Source organism: Pezoporus wallicus, unplaced genomic scaffold (genome assembly GCF_028554395.1).
Source record: "Pezoporus wallicus isolate ANWC-B61680 ecotype Strahan unplaced genomic scaffold, APGP_CSIRO_Pwel_v1 contig_2771, whole genome shotgun sequence".
Lineage (NCBI taxonomy): Eukaryota > Metazoa > Chordata > Aves > Psittaciformes > Psittacidae > Pezoporus > Pezoporus wallicus.
This window is the reverse complement of record NW_026640005.1, coordinates 167,118-191,668: the sequence shown is the minus strand read 5'-3', so window position 1 is coordinate 191,668 and position 24,551 is coordinate 167,118. Positions and strand designations below refer to the sequence as shown.

At 38.2% G+C, this 24,551-nt stretch overlaps 2 protein-coding genes across 2 annotated transcripts in view; one reads left to right on the top strand and one right to left on the bottom strand.

Moving 5' to 3' along the window:
• Nucleotides 1-2,259: 2,259 nt before the first annotated feature.
• PLAA (phospholipase A2 activating protein) lies at nt 2,260-19,499 on the bottom strand. The gene is made up of 14 exons (XM_057417047.1): nt 19,315-19,499; nt 16,346-16,539; nt 14,079-14,179; nt 13,880-14,000; nt 13,377-13,544; nt 12,262-12,397; nt 11,599-11,768; nt 9,989-10,146; nt 8,855-9,071; nt 7,702-7,770; nt 6,594-6,665; nt 5,896-5,997; nt 4,489-4,653; nt 2,260-2,969 (listed from the first exon to the last, which is right to left on the bottom strand). Exons 1-14 carry the CDS (start codon nt 19,461-19,463, stop codon nt 2,410-2,412), a joined length of 2,382 nt encoding a protein of 793 aa, XP_057273030.1. The 5' UTR covers nt 19,464-19,499; the 3' UTR covers nt 2,260-2,409.
• Nucleotides 19,500-19,821: 322 nt separating this feature from the next.
• The window catches only part of IFT74 (intraflagellar transport 74), a 40,741-nt gene continuing 36,011 nt past the window's right edge, over nt 19,822-24,551 (top strand). Inside the window, exons 1-6 of the mRNA XM_057417045.1 lie at nt 19,822-20,642; nt 21,153-21,288; nt 21,807-21,855; nt 22,690-22,788; nt 22,953-23,013; nt 24,019-24,078. Coding sequence (XP_057273028.1) covers nt 20,526-20,642; nt 21,153-21,288; nt 21,807-21,855; nt 22,690-22,788; nt 22,953-23,013; nt 24,019-24,078 — 522 coding nt within the window. The 5' untranslated portion in view covers nt 19,822-20,525. The remainder of the gene's footprint in view (nt 20,643-21,152; nt 21,289-21,806; nt 21,856-22,689; nt 22,789-22,952; nt 23,014-24,018; nt 24,079-24,551) is intronic.

The following is a 24,551-nucleotide window of genomic DNA, read 5'->3' as shown; positions in this document are numbered from 1 at the left end:
AAAAAAAGGTACTCTCCTCTGTAAAATACGTGAGGTTCTCCTATTTTTGCATTCAACCTGTGTTAACACATACTGAGTGTTACTAGCTTAGGAAAATCTTCACTGAAAGCTGCACAAACACATGAAAGTGTAAGAACACCACCACACTTCTGTGACAATAAAAAACCTCAGCAAAACAATGAAAAAAAACAAACCAAAAAACCCTGTTGTAAGATGTTACAACATACTGTAAGATCCTGGTGTGTATTGCAACTTTTTTTTTTTTCTTATTACCAGCCTGTGCTGCTACTGCACATCTCTGTGGAGACAGTCTCCAACAGTTCCCATGGGAATGGAATCCAATGACTCCCACTCTCTCCTCAGACAGCGCTAAACCATGGAATGGTCAGGTACCACAGTACCCTGTAGTAGCAGCTGTCCTATTCAAATGTTTCTGGCCTGATTTGTGTATCTTACCTAACACAATGCTGCAATCCCCACATGAAGGATTTGTTGCTGTGCCCCACCATCTCCCTGCAATTTGAAATTAATTTTGTAGTACCTCTTAATGTACCATTTCTTAGAGTTGCCAAAATGTATTTATTAACACAAACACTGATTTTTGGTCTGGGAAAATTCATGACAATTTTCACGTAAAGAGGTAATCTGTAACACAGCAATCCCACAGAAATAAGACCAAAATGTTAGTTGAATATAGATTTCTCAAAATAGCATGTCTACAAACACAGTTGAAAAGCACATTAAAAAGCCCAAGCTTCAAGAACAATTATATAATAGGCAACCAAAATTCAATAGACAGGCACATCATTTCACAGACATGTTTCCTAAAGATAGCCTCTTAGATACTTTCCCAAGAAGAGGCTGATCTATTGTTTAGCACTGTAAATCATGAGTAAGCTTTTGGACTGCCTTACACATGAACCTGTGATGCACTGAATAAGAAAGCCTGTGACTAAAGCTGTAATCAAGACTGTGAGGATATGTATCAGAAAATCTATCAGAATTGTAACACTGCAAGTGTGCAACTAAGCGTCCAAGAAACAAGGTCTGCTGGAAGTAACTCACAGTTCACTGGATGGAGCAAAAAAAAGCTAGAGCTCTTGGTTACACGATCCTTCACACCTAGGCAGACAGGTACTGTGACAAAGAGCTCGTGTGTCTGAAAATCTTGCCAATTTTTTTTCATGTTTTCCACTCTATTAGTCAAATGAAAAATGTAACTTGAACATTGACCATCTTGATTGCATCCTAATTCTAAACCAGTGTAACATTTGTAGGAAATCATATCCCCTTTTGAGCTGAACATCTTGATCTGCTCAAATAGCTGTAAAATGTTATTTTCCCTTTTCACAGTCACCACAGTTACTACGTTAAAGCTACTTCGTAAAACTTGACTTTACATTTGTACAGTTTAGAATAGAGTATTTGAGTTCTAAGGGACCTATTATGATCATCTAGCCAACTGCCTGACCACTTTATAGCTGACCAAAAGTTAATGCTGTTAAAGCTAAAATTGAGGGCATTTTCTAAATGCCCCTTAAACAGGGACAGGCCTGGGGTATCAACCACCTCTAGGAAGTCTCTTCCAGTTTATGCTCTTCAGTATGTTCTCTGCACCTGAATTTCTCTCCCCAAAACTACTTTTTATTTCATTTTAATCACCTGTTATGTAACATGCTTTGGGATGAGATACTCGCTATCAAATGGTGGATTATCCCTGTCATTAGAAATTAAAAGCTATTGTAGAACTTCAAGCCATTTTACAAGCTACAAGATACTCACTTTATCAGTGAAGTGCAACATCTACATGACAATTAAAGATTCCACCCCTCAAAAAGTCACCTAGTTCTAGGTTAAAGAGCCATAAAACAGCTCGGTTTCAAAAGGAAGTGGAAAAAAGCAGATGCAAAATGAGATAAATATCATTTCCTTAGCAGAATATTTGACCAGGGTTAATATTAACCACTGGTAAGTATGTGAAAAGCACTACTGAACAGTTCTCAGAGCCCCGTATCCCCTGACCAAAAAAGAAAAAGAGTCAAGAAAAAGGCTCGTGCGGAAAAGCAGAAATATTCCTGAGGTGAATGCTGGGAGTTAATGGTCACTGAATCACAGCCAGTTCCTACATTGCCATCTAGGTAACCTTTAATTACAAGATTGTCTGACTTCTTGGTGATCTATTTTGATCCGAGCTACATCAAAAGGACTTCCTGTGAAGATCCTATGCACTACAGACCTCAGAAAAGCAGTCAAATGACAAAGAGTGTAAAAAGTTTTATTTGCTCTGTGTCTTGCAACAAACCAAGTGTAATTCATCCCCAGTGTTTTCTCAATTGTAGTTTGTCACAAAATAGGAACAAAAGCATCTTTTTTCTGCATACAGTGTTTCCCAAGTGCGAAGAAAAATAATTATAGCAGATTAAGCACAAACCTACAGCATTCCTTTACTTTAGCTGGCTCTGATACAGAGGCATACTTTTTTACTTGAGAATCAACTCCAAGAGCCTTAGCTAATTGCACAGCATTTGTATCATCACTGATCAGCGTCCCAAGAGCCACAAGCAGTCTAAAAACAGCTTCAAGATCTTGAACAACTTCCATAACTGTGCTGATTACTGATAAACACTGAGCTTTGCCCTCAATGTTATTGTCTTTATGTAAACACACAGCATAGTTCAGTGTCAGTGTGGCAAGTGCAATGTGGATGTTCTTATTGCCTGATTTTGTTTCTATTGCTTGTGTCATTATTTCACCCCTGTGTTCCATCATGAGCTTCTGGCCTGCCTGGCTGACAAAACAATTGCAAAGAGCTCTAAGTGCCAACAGCTGGTTTGCTTGCTTTCCTTTAGGGTTCAGAAATTTAAGGAGGATGGCAAGATGTACGTGATCCTTTTCATTGCAGAAGTTCTCATTCACAGTGGGATGCCTGACAGACAATCTAAGAATGTCTAGGGCTGGAAAGACAATATCTAAGAAACAAAACAAAAAAATGTTTTAGTATTAATATTGCGTTACATATAGGTGTGCTGCTGATTTTCTTTCAGATACAGACTTCCTTAAATCCCTAGCTTTGGGAACAAAAAGCAGTTTCAAGCAGAAAGAAAGCAAGCTGTTTGAAATAAAGAGAAGTGTTGACAAACCTATTTCTAGTAAAACTTCAATTAATCACAAAAAGACCATGGTCTTTAATTTAGGATAAATACAGTGCTTTGCAAAAGTTTTAAAATCCTAAAAACTAATTGATAACACTGAAGGCAAACACAAAATACGGTTAACTAATCCAAAACATCTCTGAAAGCTTCTCAGTGACTTAACACCCCTACATAGGCAGCATCTCCTTTTGTCCTCATTCTGTATCTTGCAGTCTGGTATAACCACAAAACTGCTTACAGAAAGAAAATTGATTAAAAAAGAAAATTAGACCTTCAGCTCTCAGATATAATTTGCAAAGAAAACCAACAACAGTAAAAAGATGTTCTCAGCTGGTCAGCTGGAAATCATTGTAAGGAAGTGGAACTCAGATTTTGTTCCCACCACTTACCCAAATTTCAAATATATCTGCTTCCTGGGTCTGCTGTTGGTATCCTGTGCTTATAACCAAATCAAAGCTGAACCTGCTTAGCTAGCTACTGGGCAGTTTTCCCTGCAGACATGCAGAATCTTGAGATTTAATGCTTTATACTATGCAAAGAGTCTGGAAGGTATGAATATGTTAGCCATCAGCAGCTATGCAAAAACATAGTTTAAGTGATGTTATATAATGTACATGAATTTTTAACAGTAGAATAATTTCCCCATTAATAAATCTTGAACTGCAATTTCAAGAAAGCAGTTCAACTGGATGTTTAGATATCTGTACATGCAATGTATCCATTTTTTCCAAATGTGCCCTTACAATTGAAATAGTCTTTCCAATACATCAGTGCTGACAACTCTATGTTATCAAATGAAATTCTATCACCTTCACTTCTATTCATTCAGAATGTCATTTCACTAATGCAGTTCTGACCATATAACCTAGTTTCTTTTCTACCACATTAAACAGGAGATACTTTTGAGATTTTTTTTTTTTTTAAGTAATTTATCTCCATAAATTTAATCTCTCATTTGATAATTTAGGACTCCAACCTCACATTCTTGTTTTATTTCAAACAAGACTCGGACATCTTTCTCGAGGATGCTCCTGATAATGAAATACCTTATGTTTATATCAACTTTCTGCTTCATGTTTACTATTGTGCCAACAGCAAAAGCTGACCAGTTACCAATTCTGCAATTGGTGCTACCAATTTTGCAATTGGTGCCACTGCACCTGCTACTTATCAGTGCTATTAACATCTGTTTACCATCTTCTGGTTTCTATTTGGGACAGCCCCATTGCAACAGCCAGCAGAGTGGGACTTCTAGTTCATAGTATTGATGTGTTCATAGTATTGATGATCAATTATTGACAAGATGATGGTACAAAAAATAATCATAAGTATCTACCTTCTGGCCAGTTAACTGCTCTCCATAAAGTCTGAAGTTGCTGTGCTGTAGGTGTTTCTACAGAGGTGTTGCATGTTGCAGACAACAACTTTTCTAGGATTATCAAGTCATCTTCTGTAAGCTTATGCTCTTCAGTTGTACTGCTGTTAAGTTCCTTTAATTTGCCTGTAAGAACAGTAGAATAAGCATGGATCTCTGACATTAGAACTTCACAAATTCAGATCTTGAATTACATACTACATAAACATTTTACAAACAAGTTGCAAATACAGTAATTTGGTTTCTTTGGGGGGGGAAGGGGTGTGGGCTAGATCTTTAAACATTACTTCTCCCAGTTCCGTAATTTCCTATTTTTAAGTTTTAATCATCACAATGATTGCAACAATTAAGCCCTCTCTGATATACTGCCAAATATTCAGAATTCACATCTTAGCCTATATACAGGCAAAAATGCAGAATAGAATCACAGTGCTAGTAGTTTTCTTAACTGAAATGTGATTACTTTTTGATCTTTTCCATTTTTAGACAAAAACTGTATATTCTTAGTGTAATCGGTTTCTGTATTTTTATTTAATTGAGGTGCCATAAGCAAAATATGATTGCACCATGTCCTATATTCAGATTTCAAGGCAATTTAAAACAGTATTGGAAAAAATTTTAATATACAACATTTTGCTTGAAATAGATCTTACATTAAACACCTCCCAGTCATGATTCTTCCAGAATTCATGAGGGCCATGTCAGTAAACACACAAGCAGGCAGCACATTAGTACATAGCAGGTATATTATGAATACAAGCTAGTTTTACAAAACCCTTAAATGTACTAAGGCACTCTAAAGAAACATACTGACGTTAACTGGTAATAATAAACACTCAGATTCTGAGACTGAAAACCAAGCCAATAATAGCTTTTATCAAACATGTATAATTTGTAAATACTGTATACTGTTTTCTCTTCCTGTTATGCAGTGTTCCTTTTAAATACAGAAATGAACGCTGCAATCTGTGAAAGTGCAAAATGCCATACTTCGGCACTTCACACATTACATTATATAGCTATCTGGTGAACTATGGGCAAAAATCAGGAAGGAATTGTACAAGACCTGCATACCCAGTAGTTCAAATATACCAGCTTAATAAAAATAGATACCAAACAACAGCAGATATAAGCCAAGGTGGGGAAGATATGATATTCTGAATTAGGCAGAGTTCTTATGAAATTCAGTCATACTCCTAATCCTCCAAATACATGCACCATTCAAGTGATGAATGCAATTTTAAAAGGTCAAAACCAAGAAACAGTAGGAAAGCTATTGGAGTTCAACTAGCTTTTTGAAAAAATCAAAAATGAAGTTAATTCCAAACAGATGAAAAATAAAACCATCACTGGAATTAAAACACTGACCCAGTATCTGTGAAGGGTTGGCCTTGTCAAAGGTGACAGCATCCTTTTTTGGAAAATAAATATTTTCAACTTTAGCTTCAGATGACTGGTAGGCACCCATTCCTACATAAAGAAAACACAAAAAGTTCAACAGTGTACCAAAGCACCTGACAGAGAACAATATCCTATCAGTAAGACCCTCCTCGGAAGAAACACCTTTTAAAAAAATTGAATGCTTATGCAAATAGTTGTCATTCCTTACATTATTTTTCAACAGTTAAAATTTAAAGCAATACTATTACAAATTTTCTTCCCTTGTGTAAAAATTTACTATATGAGTGCAAATTAGTAACAGTGGTTTTTCAATTACATGAACTAAATGCAGAGTCTTTCATAGGAATGGATATTGCACTTAAGACATGAAAATGGCAAGCTTCATTTTAGAGAAAAGATCCCTCCTGCCCCTGAAATCTTATCCTTTGATTACTTTCATAATGAATAGGCAATTTTTTTTCTGCCTATTTCTTCCAATATATATGACCAAGTTATGTCATATGCAATAGTGGCCTGAAATCTCTTTAGAAAAAGAGTAGTAAAAGCAGCTTCAATCTGCTTATTATTTTAAATTAAGTATAAATTTGCATGAATACAGAATCCATGTCAACAGAAAAAAAGCAAAAGATCGCGGATGCTTTTCATTAGCAGGCATCATCTCTTACCTGTATATGGATCAACCCCACCCACTGGAGCTACTTCATTTGATGCTGAGCCAGGAACATAGCGACCAGCACCTGAACAGAAACATCAAGCTTTTTAAACACTACCACTGGTGAAGAGGTAATGTATATTTGTATTTATTTACTACTTTTCAACCATCACTATTAAAGGTGTTATTTTGCATGTTATTTTGCACTAGAGGAGTTAAAACAAGTCTTCATCAATTCCTAAAATTAAGGATTAAATCTAAGCCTATGTGTGAGTGTGGTGCTGGAGGTAACAATGGCATTACAAGCTGAATGACCCACAGCTGGGAGACATTCTGGCATGGTTTATGGCACCCACTGGTGCCAAGGCCCTCATCACAGCAATACCTTATACATGTCAAGCTTCAAAGGGGAGGGCACTGGCTGCCCAGGCCTGGCTTCCCTCTCCAAGGAGAGGTGGACTCTGTGGTACTGAGGCCTCTGGTGAAGGAACTGCAGGGTCTATGCATCTGCAGAGACCACAGCCTGAGCCACACAAAGCCAGGAAGGAAAGACAGATGGGGACCACAGTAGAATAGGAACAGAGAAAGACTGCCAATATGGGGTATCTATAGACTACAGGACATTGTTTGAGGAGCAAGAGCTACTTGTCAAAGATGGGATAAGTCTGACAATGCAGGGCTGGAATGTCTTTTCCAACAGGTTTGCTGAACTAGTAAGGAGGTCATTAAGTTAGCTATGCCAGGGAGGGTGTGAATCTAAAATATAGGGTGGAAACTACAAAAGAAGGAATAATAAGGAAAAGTACTTCTGTGAATATACCCATTCCCATGTTGGCCATGCATATAAGAGTTTGACAAAACACAAGGTTTAAGACCTTACTCGTAGAGGACAGAGTGACATGAGGCAGACCAGATGGCAGAAGGCTGTCCTCTGGCAAACAGATCTGGACATATTTTGACAGTGGCAGGGTCTATGTCCACCTTATCAGTCTGTCCCAAACTACTGCCCCAAACAGAGAACTGTGAGAAACAGTCATCTGGAATCTAAAACTGAATGCAACTGAACACCATAACAAATGTATTTTAAATGCTTGCAAGACAGATTACGAATTTTGCATTACCTGTAAATGGATCTGCCCCAGGTACTGTACTTGATCCAGATGCAGAGCCTGGAACATAACGTCCAGCACCTAGTGAAACAGTAAGAAAAGCAATGACTGCTACACAGTTTGATGTTACTAAAACATCAACAGTTTTCAGACAGAAGCAGCTCAAAAATTCAGCTCGACAAATAAGTCTTACTGTTTATTGTGGTATTATAAGAAATCTGATCCTATCCACATATATGCTCCCTGATTATGAGGAAATTCTCCCTAATTATTTGAGGGTCAGAAATTTGTTTTCTGGAGCATATATATTACACTTTTGGACACAGCCAGATCAAAATATGTAAGTTCAGATGACTGCAGCTCCATGAGTTACATCTGCACCTGGTTTGCCTTTATTCTTATTTCTAGTTCATGAGAAGAAAGGAGATTTAGCTCAATTAGTGTGATGACATTTTATTTCCAACTTCTTTGTGAAACTAGTTGAAACAAGTGGTTTATTTTGTAAATATGATAAGCAGGATATAATTAATTAACATGGTTCAGCTCATCAGTAATTAACTTGTTCTTGCCTGGAAAAGGGTAATTTATGTATTTCACTCAGTTTCAGTTCATTATCTAGCTACATTTTTGTACATTATGAACTGCCTTAACAGCAGCTGGCCACTTCTTGGACTACTATGAAAACTGGTGTTTTCTCCCACTGAAAAAATTAAAAAAAAAAAAAAAAGACTAGACTTAAAAAATACAATTGGCTTGATTACCAATTTTTTCAAGATTTGTTCTGACAAATAACTTCAGAAATTTGTCAGGTTTTCATATTTGCCTTGTCAGATCTATCTGGGCCTTGCTCTCAGTCATCTGAAGACAATGAAGTCCTGTACAAGAAGCCCAAGAGCTATGACGCTGCAGTCTGCCTGGCCAGACAGAGGGGTGGATTGAAAACTGACTGAAGAACAAGGCCCAGTCAGTGGTAAGGAGTGGCACAGTATCCAGCTGGAGGCCAGACACTGGTGATGCACTCTAAGGGTCAGTACTACATCCAGTCTTGTTCAATATCTTCACTAATGATCTGGATGATGGGGCAGCATGCACCCTCAGCAAGTTTGCTGATGACACAAAACCGGGAGAAACGACTGATGTCATCATTCAAATTTAAAATTTTTACCTGTAAATGGATCAGAAAATTCAGAACTTGTACTCAGTGTTTGTCCCTTAGTGTTGTCCATAATAAACTTGGCCACCTGATCCAGAAACATAGGATTTAGATCATTCTTTTGCAGGAAGTTGTATGCAGTCAGCCAAGGATCATCAGTGATGTTATATGGCAGTTTGTAGGAAGGCCCACTTTCATTTACATCAATAGTGAAAACATAGTCATACTCCTTTAAGAAGAATAAGAATAAAAATTAAAACAGAAGTTTGTCAGCAGTTATTACATGAGGATGTATCAAACACAGACCAATAATCAACCAGGGCTAAGCCTGAAAACTTTAACACTGCTACTTGCAAATTGTAGCAATAATACTTGCCTACATGGGCTGCAATTAAAAAGTACTGAAACCACATCCTGTGTTTTGCAGAATTCTCTGTCTCAAGAAGAGCAGAGTAGAACAATATAGCATGATAATGCACATGCAGATATATATTACAAAGTAATAGATACATCAGGTAATTCTCATGAACAGCTCTGCCTGCCTGCAAAGCTATAGGGCAGTTAGATGCCTCATAAAACTTCAGTATTAAAAGCATGCTTCTAATACTTGAAAATAACAAATTCCTAAGATTTCTTTAAAACATATGAGAGAGAAAACTAGTATCTCAAAGGCTTTCCTTCTGTGGTGGCACCAGACAAGTCTTTTCTGTGTATATTTCAGTAAAGGAAACATTTTTCAACTTACCTGTCTTTAGGCTCAAAAGTCACTATAGAAAAGGGGCACAGAAAGCCTGGTGCCTAATACTTTATGTACGCTTTCCATTATAAATTGTACAATTCACTTCTTCTAGAAAGGAAGTTAAAAGTAACTTTTCAGGGTGTTAGCAATGAATGTTAGAGAACTTGGTAATTTCTCTAACAGTTTACCTTTTTCCAAAATAATTCCTCTCCACTGTTTCAGAAGTAACGTATGAAGCAGTACCCAGTTACACCTCTGAGTTTTAACAGATCAAAAAAGACAAAGAAGTACCAACAAATACCTATTTTCTAGATTATATTTCATTTAAGCAAATATGGGAATAATTTTTAATAGGAAATTAGGCATTTTACTTAGGAAGAAATAAAACAATTAAAGTTTGCATGTACCTTTCCTTCAAATAAAATTTTTCCAGACGTTTGTTGTGTGGCTCCAGAAGAACCAACAACATCGCCAATCTTTATCCACCTTCCTTCACTAACACTCCACTGATAAGCTTCTACTTTCCCATTATCTTCAATAAGCCGTGTCTGCCCATCTCTTGTTCCTGTAGACAGAAGCGTTTAAGACTTTGAACACATTCAAGAATATGATCTACTTTAGGAGGTAAAAACGTCTTCAAATACCGCTCAAATCTAAAGATGAAAAGATAGTTCACCGACATTTCAAAACACAACAAAGGAACTAACAAGATACTTGTGGTTTAATCCCAGCTGCTCACTCACTCTCCTCAAGTGGGATAGAGAGAGAATTGGATGATAAAAGTGAGAAAACTTCTAGGTCGAGATGCAATTTAATTGGTAAAGCAAAAGCCATATACACAAGCAAAGCAGAACATGGAATTCATTCACCACTTCCCATGGGCAGGCAGGTGTTCAGCCATCTCCAGGAAAGCAGGGCTCCATCATAAGTAATGGAGACTTGGGAAGACAAAATGCCATTGCTCTGAAATCTATCTCCCCTCCTCCCTTCCTCTTTCTTCCCCCAGCTTTAAATGCTGAGCATGGAATTATATGATAGGGAATATCCCTTAGGCCAGCTGGGGTTAGCTGTCCCATCTGTGTCCCGTTCCCAGCTTCTGGTGTACCCTAAGCCTCCTTGATCGTGGGGTGAGGGGCAGAAAAGGCCTTGACTCTGTATGAGCACTGCTCAGCATCAACGAAAACATCCCCGAATTATCAGCACTGTTTCCAGCTTCTATGGAGAAAATTAACTCTACCCCAGCCAAAACTGGCACAGTACTACATGTCGCAATAGCAAAAACACTGACGTCATTTTACAGTTATTAGTGATGGTATCTGCCACCAAACTAAACTGCAAGAGCAATCCAAGTCAAGCATTTCAAAAGTTTACCTATTTCCCAGGGAAATTATAATTAACAGAAGGGCATCACCCATGATCTAACAAGACAGAAAGCATATGACTAAGACGCCACTTGCTGACCAGAGTCAAGACCTGAGGTCACTGCTTACTCTGCCTTGGGAAAAAGTATTTGTGTATTTAAGAGTAATCTTAGCTACCTGCTTCCAGTGTATTCTCAGTAATCTCCCAACTACCCAGAAAGCATGAACTGAGTCAATCGAGACTGTTTTGCAAACTGAAATCTAAAGCAGAAAATTTGCATTTACTTTCCTTTTAGGAAAAAATTTCCACATTCAGTAGTCCTTTTGCAAATTATGTAACTGCCTCATATACTACTGGCACAGCTGGCATAATGGATCCAAAACATATTGAAGGCATTGCGGCATCCCAAGTTCCACTTTTTTCTAAATTGTCTCATAAAAGAAGTCATTTTTACCGTTTCAGTCTACAAAAATAAAGATGATTAAACTATAGTCTTTCCTCCAAAGAAAGATTGAAAAAATAGAGCAGAATTAAGCTGTTTTCTCCAACAATTCTAATGAAAGTGATCAAAGCCTTAATTTTGGAAACTATGGGAAGTTTTAGTATCTCAGAACCAAGATTTGGAGGCATCTCTAACATAAATATAGGAACTTACCAGGATCCTTGAGATGTTCTCTTCCAGGAAGGTCATCAGCATTAATATCTCCCAAATCACCAGTTTTAGGGTCAATAGATGCTTGAGAAAGCTCATATTCAAAAGCCTGAATCTCCTCAGCACTTGCTGTACGTTCCGAAGACTCTGTAAACACTCTTATAATTCCATCACTGCATGGAGAGAGAAGATTCAAATAAAAATACTATTTTAAATGTCAAAATTAACACATACATTCTAATAGTGACTTTTATGTCTTAAGAAACTACTATTTCTAACCCATCCCAACTGTTTGTATGAAACAAATTAGCTCCAATGTTAAAAACACCCAGAGAAAGACTTAAGCAGGTAACCCTGTCTGCAGTATAATCTAAAAAACAAGGTATGATATACCTATCACAAGGGGTCTTTATAGAGTACTTTTAATTTCATACTCAGTCTATTCATGATTTACCACATGCCTGAAGAACTCACTCTACCTCTGAGATTCACATAAAAAAATGATTTTTTGGATGAAGGATAGCATGTTTAAATTTAATCCCCATACACACTTTGATGGCTGCATTTTAAAATATTAATGAAACTGATATCCACAGTGATGCTTTTGATTTCATCTACGGCTTGCAGATTTAGATCTAAAAAATACAGAAGGTAAAACCCAGATACCTTGCACCAACTACAATGTCACCATTGTCTAGCACACAGCAGCACCATACAGACTGAGCTGGGAGTCTGATTGTTTGAGCACATTCCCCTTTCTTCCAGATTCTAAGAGATCTATCCTCTCCAGTAGTCACAAAACCTGAAAAGAAATAAATTTTTTTAAAGTATATATTTAGTGTACTGTGATACTAGATGCCATTCTGCAACTGGGTATCTAAAGATTAGAACAGTGAAGGACCTATCTACAGTCTTCTTCAACTGCAAAAAGAGAGCTAAAAGGAAGCCACCTCATAGTTGTCTTCTCAAAAAATAATGAAGTGCACACCTTGCTGCCCAAGCAGCCAAACAGGGAATGAAATTATGATCAGGACAAACAAGATTACTTCATCCTTTCAAAAATTTAAATAGAGAATTTTGAAAAATTTTGTAACCATCACTGTTTTATCTTGCACTGTACTTGCATAATTTAGCATTTGTTTTAAATTCAGGTTTTTGCAAGGTAGGCCCACTTTTTCAGGAAACATGCAGTAATAATAAAGCACTCTCAGAAGTCTATAAACTCCTCGGTGAAGAATGATAAGGCATAGGGGATTTACTACATGCACATCCACCAATATGCACGCACTTTCCTTGTTCAAAAGCCAACCCATACATCACACAAAGCTCACCGACTTTGCATTTCTTCTGCAACTGCCAGCTACAGTTAGCTCTGAACTTCTAAAGCTCTAACTCTGAAAACAAACACAACTAAGCCCTACATATAAAATTCTTAACTTAAACTATTTATAATGTACTTCAAGAACAGGTGACAAACTGGATGATAGTTTTGCCTATCACTTGGCTGAAGTTTCCCTTAAGCCTTATAATTTGGCCTAACCCAGGACCTTTCATCTCACCTACTACCAGAGCAATTCTGCCAGGGGTGCGATCTGGAGTCAATCATAGTCTTTTTTTCAATTATTTACGATTAAATTTTAATTAATTGGAAATAATTGTAAATAAAGAAGTAAACACTACCCAAGTTCTTTAGTTGTGGCAGCTCTGCAGAACTACAGAATGCCTACTCTGTCATTTCATTTTGGAAGAATTTTGGATTCTAGTCACAAAAATAATCCTACCTTTACACTGAGGGAAGACAGAGATGCTGTATATATAATTTGTATGTCCATAATACACATTCAGACACGCGCCAGATATCTGCCATCTTCGAACAGTAGCATCATTAGCACAGGAAAGGAATTCCATTTCACTGAGAATAGCTAAACCTCTCACACAATCTTCATGTCCTTTACAAAATAAAAGGAAAACTTTTAATGCATCTTGTCTTTCCATTAGCAGCAGTATACCATTTCTGTTTAGCTCACATCTAAATCCTGACAATCTTCATTGTGGGAGCAGTTAAAAAAAAAAAAGAAAAAAGAAAAAGAAAGAAAACAATTAATTGCTCATTATTCTCTGGAAAAAAAAATTATTTCTTTTAAAAGTGATGCGATTTCTGGCCATACAAATGAAGGGTCTTTAAAAATCCTGCCTGAACGTTGTTCAATCTATCTACAGTTTTGTCAGATTTTTTAAATTAGCATTTGACCCTGATGAAATTACCAACTGCAGCAACGCTTACCAGTGAATGTTCTTTCACATCTGCCTGCCTTCCACAGTTTAATGGTTTTGTCAGCTGAACCAGTCAACATTAATCCCTGTTCAGGCAGTATTATCACTGCCCATATTGCAGCTGTGTGACCCTGCAAAATGACATTGTTAGACTTGTCAGAATCAAATTCAGAGTACTTACTTTATCTTCATGTAGAGGAACTTCATACCTGTAATGTCATCATACATCTGTCATTCAACCAGACCTTGGCCGTTGTATCCCATGATCCACTTAATAACGTGCCAAATTTCCCAGATGAAAGGCTGCAAACTGGAATGAAGATTAGAATTAGCACTGACAAGTACATTGTCGCCAATCGCATACCAGCAATTTAAAAAGATTTATTTAAGGACATTTACTTGGTGTTAGTAGCATATTTAGTCTTGAGGAGTAGAATTGTAGTTGCATTGCAACCTAGGAAGCAGGTGCTTAAGAATCTGTTCACTTTAGATTACAAAATTTCACATCTTTTACCCGTTCATATTGTTAAATTTCTCTTATTATTAGATCTCCTCAGACTATGATATTTTGAAAAGCAAGTTAGATAACTAGTCAAGAAACAGAATTAATGCAAAGGTTTAGCTTTAAGATTACAGAGAAAGACAAGATTTCATAAACATGATGAATTAATTTATGTCCTTCCTCAAAAAAAGCAAGATCTCTTACAAAAAATACTTAGCTCATCCCCTTGGAAGGCAAAATACTACTACCAAGAAACTGCGGCAACATTTAAAGACTTTGCAAAAAGTTAATCTGCAAATGCTCCAGTAATACGTAAGTGTAAAAATGAAGTGATAATATGGCTTCCTAATAAGTTTACAAAAAGAGTTAAGTCATAGAGTACTCTGTACACCTAACTGTTCATTGAAGGAAAGTATGGCCTTACGTTTCTTCCTTCTCTGACTCCACACTGAGAACTGGACAGTATTCTACACTGCCACTTGTCAAGAGTACCTTGTCATTTTTCCTCCCACTTTGAAACACTCAATTTTACAATTAATGTAATTTTACATTACTGTAAAAATTGCTACAAATACTTCGTTTGTAGTGGAATCTATACCATGCCTAAAATACCTCATTGCATTTTTTTTTTTTTTTTCCCCAGCTCTGGAGGTAATGTGTCACAGTATTTTAAACATCCATCCTATGTTTCTCATAAAGTACACAAGCTATTCCACGGCTCCTTACACAATGACATTATTCTCTCAGAATAGGTTTATAATACAAAAATAATACACATATAATAAAATATAATACAGGAGGTTTATAATACAAAAATACATTTTAAGTGCTCTTTGAAAGTCCAGGGTATTTTTGAACTAGGCTCCACAGCCACTCAATAACACAAATGGGAAAAAAATAAAACAAAAAACCCCTCAAAATCTCCAAGACTCTTTTTTGACACCTAATAATTAAATGATAAGACAGTTCAAACGTCTGTTAAATATTAGATCAGCTCACAAAATGCAAAACTTGGTATGCTAATATGAAAATTGCTGAATCTTCTTTTATATAGCTCAAAAGAAGGTATACAAAGTTGGTTTAATACGTCACATGTTGTACTGACCTGACTAAAGAGAGACGAAATTTCTGCAGTGAGCTTTTATTCGTTACTATGTATTTAAAGCATCAATTAATATTAGATCCCTGTCTAGGTTAAAAAAATGGGCAGAGAAATCTTTTATTTTAGAAGATACTTAGGAATCTGACTTTTTCTACTTCTATCAACTTTGACATAAAAATTAAGCTTAATAAATGGAGAGCTAAATTAGCTGCTCTTCATTTAACCATTTTAAATTAAATGCTCTTAACTGCTAAATTGCTTCTTAAAACATGCAACTCTAAGCAAAAAGGTTATTCTATTGTAGGCATATAGTTTAAAAAATGGGACTTATGTCATGTAAACATAGAGTTAAAAAATGGAACTTTGTTACTATGGAAAAGCCTGAACAAATACAAGGGCCTCCTAAAATTTCAGGATGACCCAAGAACAACAGTACTGACTAATGAAAAGAGCTCACAGCAGGGGAGAAGGCTTTGGCCTTGCACAGATTGTTTAAGAAACAGGGCTAATATATCTCTAAACAGGAAAGACTCCTTAAAGACTGTTTCATCCTCAAAACACAGATATCAACAATGAACAAACATCTCAGCTATGCCTGTGAACTGGCTATCACACACCAGGTGACAGACTGTGTTTTCAAGACAATTCTGTAAACTGCCATTTAAAAGCTCAAGCATTCATCAGTGAAACTCAGAAGTCCTTCCAATGAACTGTCACTGCATGAACTGTGATTATAAAATACTATTTGCAGAGGCAATAATTAAGTAGTTTTCTGTGCTAAACATTAATCAAAATTGAGTTAACTTCATTTCTTCTGTAACAAATTATGCTAGCTTTTATGCAACAAACTCCAAAATAAAATTACTACATACCTGTGTTCTTATGACCCTTAAGGATGTAAAGAGGAGCTGGGTTGTCAATTGTGAAAATGCAAATATTATGATCATTGCCACCAGTTGCAATCAGTCCACGAGGATAGAGTTCACTTGGAGGTATGATGCATACGCAGGATACAAAATTTGAGTGGCCACTCATACAGTGGATTTCAGTAAACCCCCTGTTAAGACTAAACATAAGTCATAATCAGTTCAGAGTCATAACAGAAACAGCACTTATTTGAGGCACTGAGTAACAGCAGATGTTTTATACTCCAACTCTTGAATTAATAACTATGCTTTCACTGCACTGAATAAAAACTCTGGATGACTTAGAAAGAATGAAAAGCTTAAGAGAAAAGTTATATCCCAGCATTCCACCCATTATGCAATATTTAAAGCTTCCATGGCAGGCCTGGAAGGACTTAGTTTTGGTTGTCTTTGCTCACTGGCAAAACCTATGTTCAATTTGATAAGAAGTAGTTACAGTTTGCCTTTTGAAATCTATTGCTGTCTCAAGCCTTAACTATGTATCCCAACATAGCCTAAAATATGAGAGTACCTAAACGAAGGAACTTTACTGCCTGCCAAATCATTGGCACTTAATTAGGAGCATGGTAGGTGTTTAATAATTAAATAGATTATAACTGATTCAAGCACCACTCATCTCTTCATCATGGTCCATCTTCAACAGTTATAGTACTAACTGGAAAAAGCTACTTATTCCCACACAATAACTGTGTGAACTGCAGTGGGGTTTGCTTGTTTGTGGTTTTTTTTTTTTCCTTTGTTTGTTTCTTCCTTCCCCTCACACATCCCCCTCCAAAAAGAAAACAAAACCATCAAACAACATATATCATATCAGACTGTAATGTTTGAAATGCTTGGAATATGCACAGAAATCATGATACTCTTTTAAATTCTAAAATTTCTCTGCTGAAGGCACAGAGAACAAATGAAGGTAACTTCCTGTAAAACAAAAATAACACACAGCAGTCTGTTTACTGACTGAACTCTGCCTAACTGTAATCCCAGAGTCTTCAGAGAGATAATAACCACCAATGCTATGACTCTGTGTAAGTTACTCATGTCTTCCTCACACAGCCATCAAAAATTATGGGTTGGAATTAGACCTCCTTTCCTGCAGTAAGTTTCCAAGCAATTTAACAAGTTCTTCCCCTTGCGAGGACACACTTAATGAGATTAGTGTTCCTCTCCCTCAACTCCAGAGCTACATTTGAACACATACGTTCAGATGCATTTGCCTATTATCTCTGTTTCACTGGAAGCTTTCAGAGATATTAGTTATTTAGGTTAAATAAGTAAGTTTTAAATAGTTTGAGTCACTTGGAGTTCTGGTATTGTGTGGTTTAGTATGCTGTTTGCTTAGCATGAACAGCTAGATTTACTAAAGCCTTGGGCCATAAGCTTTGGGCTTTTCCCCAGATATGCTTCTGGTTGAAATACAGTTAGTTTTCTTAGTAATCTAGTATAGTGCTGGTTTTTGTGCTTAGTATGGGAAGAATGCACACTGAAATTTTAGTTGTTGCCAAGTAATTTTTATCCTAGGCCTAGGACTTTTTTTTTTTAGTGCTCCATGCTCCAGAAGGTGCACAACAAGCACAGACCAGAAGACAAGAAGGCTGCCACATCAGCAGAAGTTGCAACTCAAAAAATAAGAACAGTTAACAGCCTGCATGTATGAAGGCAGAGACAGAGTCCTGTAAAGTGTTAGGAGACCCCAGACAAAAACAAAAACTCACAACTGGACTACAAAGGCACGTGAGGAGTGGGTGCACAGATCATAAGGATCTAATTGCCCAGGGATTTCTTTGCTCAGGTCCCTCTTCAGAGGCACCAGCACGGAGCTGTACCACTTTATTAAATTATTTCTCACTAGAATCGAAAAGCTGACACTCTGCAGCAGGAAACCTTGCAGTGAGCCTGAAGGATGGGGAGGGTTCGGGTGTGGTGAGCAAGGAGTTGGAAGGGCCATCCATGACTCAGAGGGACTCTGGTCCCAGCAGTAAAGCCTCGGTTGGTGTGTGTGCAACTCCTTGAATGGTGTGTGAGTGCTCAGGTAGCAGCTTCTCCACTAACAGGACAGCAGTGGAACATCCATGTCTAGCAAATTCAGACTGCAGTTCACAATTCGGAATTATAGACTAGTAAGGAGAAATGTCCCGTGTTCAGTGCCCTACACATCCCCATATCCTATTAACACTTCTTAGCAGTGCCTCTTCTGGTCACAGTGATATCCTGAAAAATTCACTGAGTGAATTCAAGAAGACAAATCCCGTAGGAGACAACCCTGCACAACATGAAAATAGGAGAAGCTAATGTTGGGTGTTGTTTTGTGGGTTGTTTTGTTTTTTTTTTTTTCCTCTTCCAGTATTCCTGTTTGTATATTTAAATCTTCTGTGCAGGTCATGATTCACATTCTTTTCTATGTCCAAAGTCTGCTCAGCAAGAGCTAGAAAAGGGACTTTAAAAAATACTCAAAGCATACTGCCTTACTGTCAAAAATGCAACATTGCTACTTAGCAGGATTACTTTGGCACTGAATACCAAGAGGTGGAAACAACATAAATACCACGCGGAGAAAAGACGCACAGATTCACGGACATCACTGGCGCCTGCAAAGCAGCTAAACACACCGACACTCACTTAACTGCCTGAGCATCCCCGACCTTCTCCCAAAGCAGGCGTGCGAGCGGCAAAGCTGCGGCCACTCACAAACCCATCGGGAAGTCTCCGACGAACATGCTTCCACCACCGCCGCCACAGGCACACGCCGCCGCCACAGCCCCGCCGACCCCGCCGGGTCGCAGGAGCGGGCAAGACCCTGGGGCAGTAAGTGGGCTCCCAAAGCCGCACGTCCGCTCTCTTCCTTCCGCATAGCACAACCCGCAGCGGCCGCCCAGAGTCGGTGCCTCAGTGGACAAGGGCCGCGGCCCGGCACTCACCCGTCAAGAGCCCAGAGCCGCGCAGTCCGGTCCCGGGAGACGGACACGAAACCGCCCGGCGGAAACAGGCTGCGGGTCAGACCCCGCACGTCCTGCCCGTGCCCTAGCAGGGAGCAGCGAAGCCGGTACACGCCACCATTGCCCGCCATGGCCGGAGGCAGCCGAGGCGTTCTGACACAGCAACCACCCCCACTGACGGAAAACACCGGGCGCCGCGCCGGAAGAAGTATCAGTAGGCACGACAGAGACAGGCGAGGAGACTCCATGTCCCTGCAGGCAGCGCGACCCAGCGCCGGGACACAGCACTGCGCTTTCTTCTCGAGGCATTCTGGGAGCTGTAGTCCTGCGAACTGCAAGCCGGCGTAGGCCGGGGTGAGCTCTCTAAATCTCGCGATATCTCTGGCGCGGCGCCGCTTGGTTGTGGAGTTGCTGCGATACCAGCGGTGTGGTGTGTGGAGAGTTCATGGCGACCCGGGACTCCGGTGAGAGGAGGGGGTCCAGGCCCGCCTGGGGCTCCGCGGGGTTCTGTAGCTCCAGAAGCCCTCAGCGCGCCTGGGGGAGGGTCTTTGTCGACCCGGGGGACCTGCGGCACTTCTGCCCTTTTAGGTCACGGCCAGTAGTAACACCATCTCACAGGCCCGTCTGATCCACTGCCTGACAGCCTCAGCCATTCAAGAGCAGTTTCTATGTACTATGGCCGTGGCGTTGCTCCTCAGGGGCTGGTGAAAGCTGCTACGATTTGTCAGGGGGTGTGTGTTCTGGGTTTGTGTTGGTGGCTGGTGATGCCTGAAGGACTGTCCCCAGATAACCCAGATGGGTATTGACAACAGCTGTTCACTTCCAGTTTATTTCATGAGAGACTTGCATTCTGTGGGCAGATGCCGAAACAATAAGTGCAACAAGAATTAGGAGGAGTCATCTGTTTTAACAGTACCACCTGAGGACTGAGTAAGCACTTGGGACTGAAAAGGCACTGCTGTCTCTCCTTACTCATTGATCTTCTGTGGTCCCTTCTGAGCACTGTCTGTCTCGTACCATGCTTTTCCAGTAATGAAGTGCTTTGCAGATTTTTAAAGAAAATTAAGCTCCTTTTGACAGGGGGAAGAATTAAGCTTTATAGAGTTGATGCATGATATTTTTAAAAAACCTTGTGCAAAATAAAGGAGTATTTCTGTCCATTGTTCCAGAAAGAAGTTCAAAAAGAAATAAATATGGCCAGCAGTCACAGACCTCCAATAGCTCGTCCTTCTTCAAGAGCAGGAATAGGGTTGACCACAAGGCCTTCCACTTCATCAAGGACTGCATCAGCAACCAGAATAGGAACAGGGGTATGTTAAAAAAAAAAAAAACAAACAAAACTTGATATATTTAGATTTTTATCATTTTGATAGGGTTTTTTGTTTGTTTGTTTGTTTGTTTGCTTTGTTGTGTTTTGTTTTTGTTTTATTTTTAGTACTGTGACTGGAGTGATAGTTTCTCAGGAAGAATTTTTAAGATTTAAGTTTTGTAGAGAGTTTTTGGTTTTGTTTCTTTTCTCAATTTTGCCTGAAAGGAGTCAAGAGAACTCTTGCATCAAAAGTTCAGCTGGGAGACCTTAATAGCATTAATGTTGCTGACAGAGGGAACAATGAAAAGTTGTTCAAAAGTAATTTCTTACCCTTTTGCAGCAGACATTTGACTAATGCTTTGTCTGAGATGTAAATATTAGAAGATTCTTACAGGAATAGTATAGAGACTAACTGAAGTTTTCAGTTGCTTTGACAGTTGCATAAGGATAATAAAGTCATAATTCAGTGTTGGGAGGTTTGTAGTTTGGTTATTTGGTCCTTTTTTTATAGATGCCTCCTAGTACATCAAGACCTGTTTCTCGTGGTGGCCTTTCAGCTACTGGAGGAGTCTTATCATCTCAGATTAAAGTTGCAGACCGTCCAGTGACTCAACATGGTTTAAGTGGAATGAAAACTGCAATGAAAGGTATTTTTTTACTGAAAGTAGCTATCAAGGTGTCTGCAGACATTTTAAAGGAATATGTAGGTTTCTAAAGGCAACTTTTTCATTCCTGTACAAAGTGCCAAGTAAATAGCTGTGAATGATAGGAGTACGAGAAAGGAAAGGAAGATTAAAACATCCCTGTTATTTTCTTTGCTCTTGGCAATCATAGATGACAAAGGCTTTTCTGTGCCTGAGCTGTCTTTAAAAATCATTCAGAAGCATAGAAGAAGACAGATTATGTCTTCTTTCATCACTGCAGAATAATTAAAATACTGTGTTATGTAGTAACTATTAGTACAGCTAAAAAAGTAATGTTTATCTTTGCAACAATGTGAAATTAATTTCTGCTTTGATTTGTTATAATGAGGTACTATCTTTTTAAGAACTCTGAGAAGATGGCAGTTCTCTGCCTCTAAATTCTGCAAAAAAAATTTCATAATTTACACTTCATCAACATTAATTGTTTTCTAACAAAATGTCATCTTACTGTCCTTTGTCAGGTCCTCAGAGACAGATAATGGATAAAACATATTACCTGGGTCTGCTGAGGTATGTCTTAAAAGCACATTAAAACTGCAGGAGGTTTAATGCTCTGTTCACTTTCTGACATGAAATTTATTGTGCTTAACAGGAGCATGGGATAAGTGGTGTTCATTTACAATAAAATCTGTTCTCTTATAAGAGGTATGGTCATTGTGTAGGAGGGAGGAAATTTTATGCTTATGTTCAAGTCCAAGTGGATGCCTTTGACATTTTGTGATCAGACTTGCTAAATCGTATGCACTCCCACAGCGTTAGTAAAAAAGGATCAGTGATTTTGAGCTTCCACCTGTAATGCTTGATAGGTCTGATAGCTGCATTTGGAAGAAGTCACATCACAAACTAAGCATTTTGTAGTGTACATTTCAGGTGGTTTACTTGGATAATACATTGAGCTAATGCTAACAAAGTCAAGGCCTCGCAGAAACTGTACTGTATACAAGGCTATTTTGTCAGTTGATCATATTGCAGTATTGAATGATCAGTCCTAAAATACATAATTTTACATATGGATGATATCCATACTCTGTGAAATACTATGATATATACCATGATACTGTGGTCTTTTTACCTGTCCATTTGAGAATAATTTACATTTCACCAGCAGGGACACAGCTAATTAAAGTCTTTTATTTCATATCCAGGTTTTCTAACAGCTACTTACTAACTTATCTGCTAGAAACAGTCGTATTTTTTGCTCACTTCCACAGCTCTTCTTTGAAATATTGATTTGAAACATCATGCAGTGTGAGAAAGACATACTGATTGCACAGCTAGAGTAAAACACAGTTTCTATTCTGTGTTTTAGTTGTACATTCCAGTATTTTGCTTTTTTTTTTGCAGAAGCAAAACAAGTGAACTAACAACAGAAATTAACAAGCTGCAGGAAGAAGTAGAAATGTACAAGCAAGAGAAAACTGTCTACTTGTCATATGAAAAAAGGTGAGATGTTGCAGCTAATGCAGTGCTAACTTTCTCAGTAACAAAACTATTCTCAGGTATTGTGCTGCCTTCAAGAAACCACTAAGTAATATCTTTTTTTTTTTCTTTTCATTATTTTATTTTTATACGTACAAGTCTGAAGTTTGATTTTGTTTTATATTTAGGGCAGAGGCTCTAGCTGGAGAAATCAAAGAATTTCAAGGTCAGCTAGCAGACTACAACATGGTATGCTGCTATCAACTTATGATACTGAATGCTCTCCCTATCTTGTTTGCTTTGTATTGCTTCAGCATCTTTTTTATTAACTTTTCTCTGTAAAAATACATTGCTTAGTACCACCTCAGTATTAATAAGAAAATACACTCATTAATTCTGCCTCAATAATTTCAGTTATTGGAAAGTGAAACTGTGGAAACTAAAGAAATCATAAAAGAAAAAAAAGTGTACTATACATTAGGAGAAGCAGTTGCATATGGATTTAAGAAATTACTGCAGCATAGCGTTTGTGGGTTATGTACAGCTACATATAATGACAATAATTTCTGAAAATTTGGAGTACTGTGTACAGTTCTGGTGTCCTCAACTAAGACGAACATGGAGCTGTTAGAACAAGTCCAGAAGATGGCCACAAGGATGATAAGGGGGCTGGAGCACCTCCCATATGAAGACAGGCTGAGAAAGTTGGGGCTGTTTAGCTGCCTGGAGACCTCATAGCAGCCTTCCAGTATCTGAAGGGAGCCTACAGGGGTGCCAGAGAGGGACTCTTCATTAGGGCCTGTAGCAATAGGGCAAGGGGGAATGGGTTTAAACTTAGAGGGGAAGTTCAGTATAGATATAAGGAAGAAGTTCTTTACTGTGAGGGTGGTGAGGCACTGGAATGGCTTGTCCAAGGAAGTGATAGATGTTCCATCTCTGTCAGTGTTCAAGGCCAGGTTGGACGAGGCCTTGGGCAACATGGTGTACTCTGAGGCATCCCTGCTCATGGGTAGGGGCTTGGACCTAGATAATCTTAAGGTCCTTTCCAACCCTAACCATTCTATGAATCTGAGATTTTAAAACTGCATGTAATCTATTCAAATTCCCACATCATTTTTTTTCCATTTGCAATAACACAAAATTGTTGTGTTTTCGTAAGTGCTTTGTGAGTGACTACTTACTTGTCTGATTTTTTTGTGTGTAATTTAAAACAAAAGGAGAGCATTAATAGGTTGGAATTCTGTCTCATTTCAGGTTGTGGATATACTTAATACTAGTACAGATATGGCAGAAGTGATTCACGATTACAATATGGTAAGAAATAGGATATAAGCTATGTTTGAAGGGTGAAATGGTGTGTTACATTCTTGGAACTTTGAATGTACAATGTATCTAAAAGGCATAGCACTAATTTAAAACTTACCCATTTTTCCAATTTAAATAAACCATGGGCAACATGTTTGCAGTGAGTCGGTTGTCTGAAGTGTTGCATTAACAGGCCCATGATATTTTTCTGTGGTTTAGATTTGAGAAGGATGTTGTCCCAACCCAAATTTTGAGTGTTAAGATATATTCTTTATTTGACTTGGGAACATGGAACACTACTAGTCTTATGAAAGGCAAATTCATTAGACTGCACTGCCTTGTAAAGCTGCCCGGTCTTCTGGAAAGATAGTTATATTGTTTCTTCAGCCTTTTAAATTACTCCCATGTTATAAATATTAAATATTTATTAAATAATAAATATAACCACAAAATCAATGAGCTCTCATTTGCCTTTCTTTATT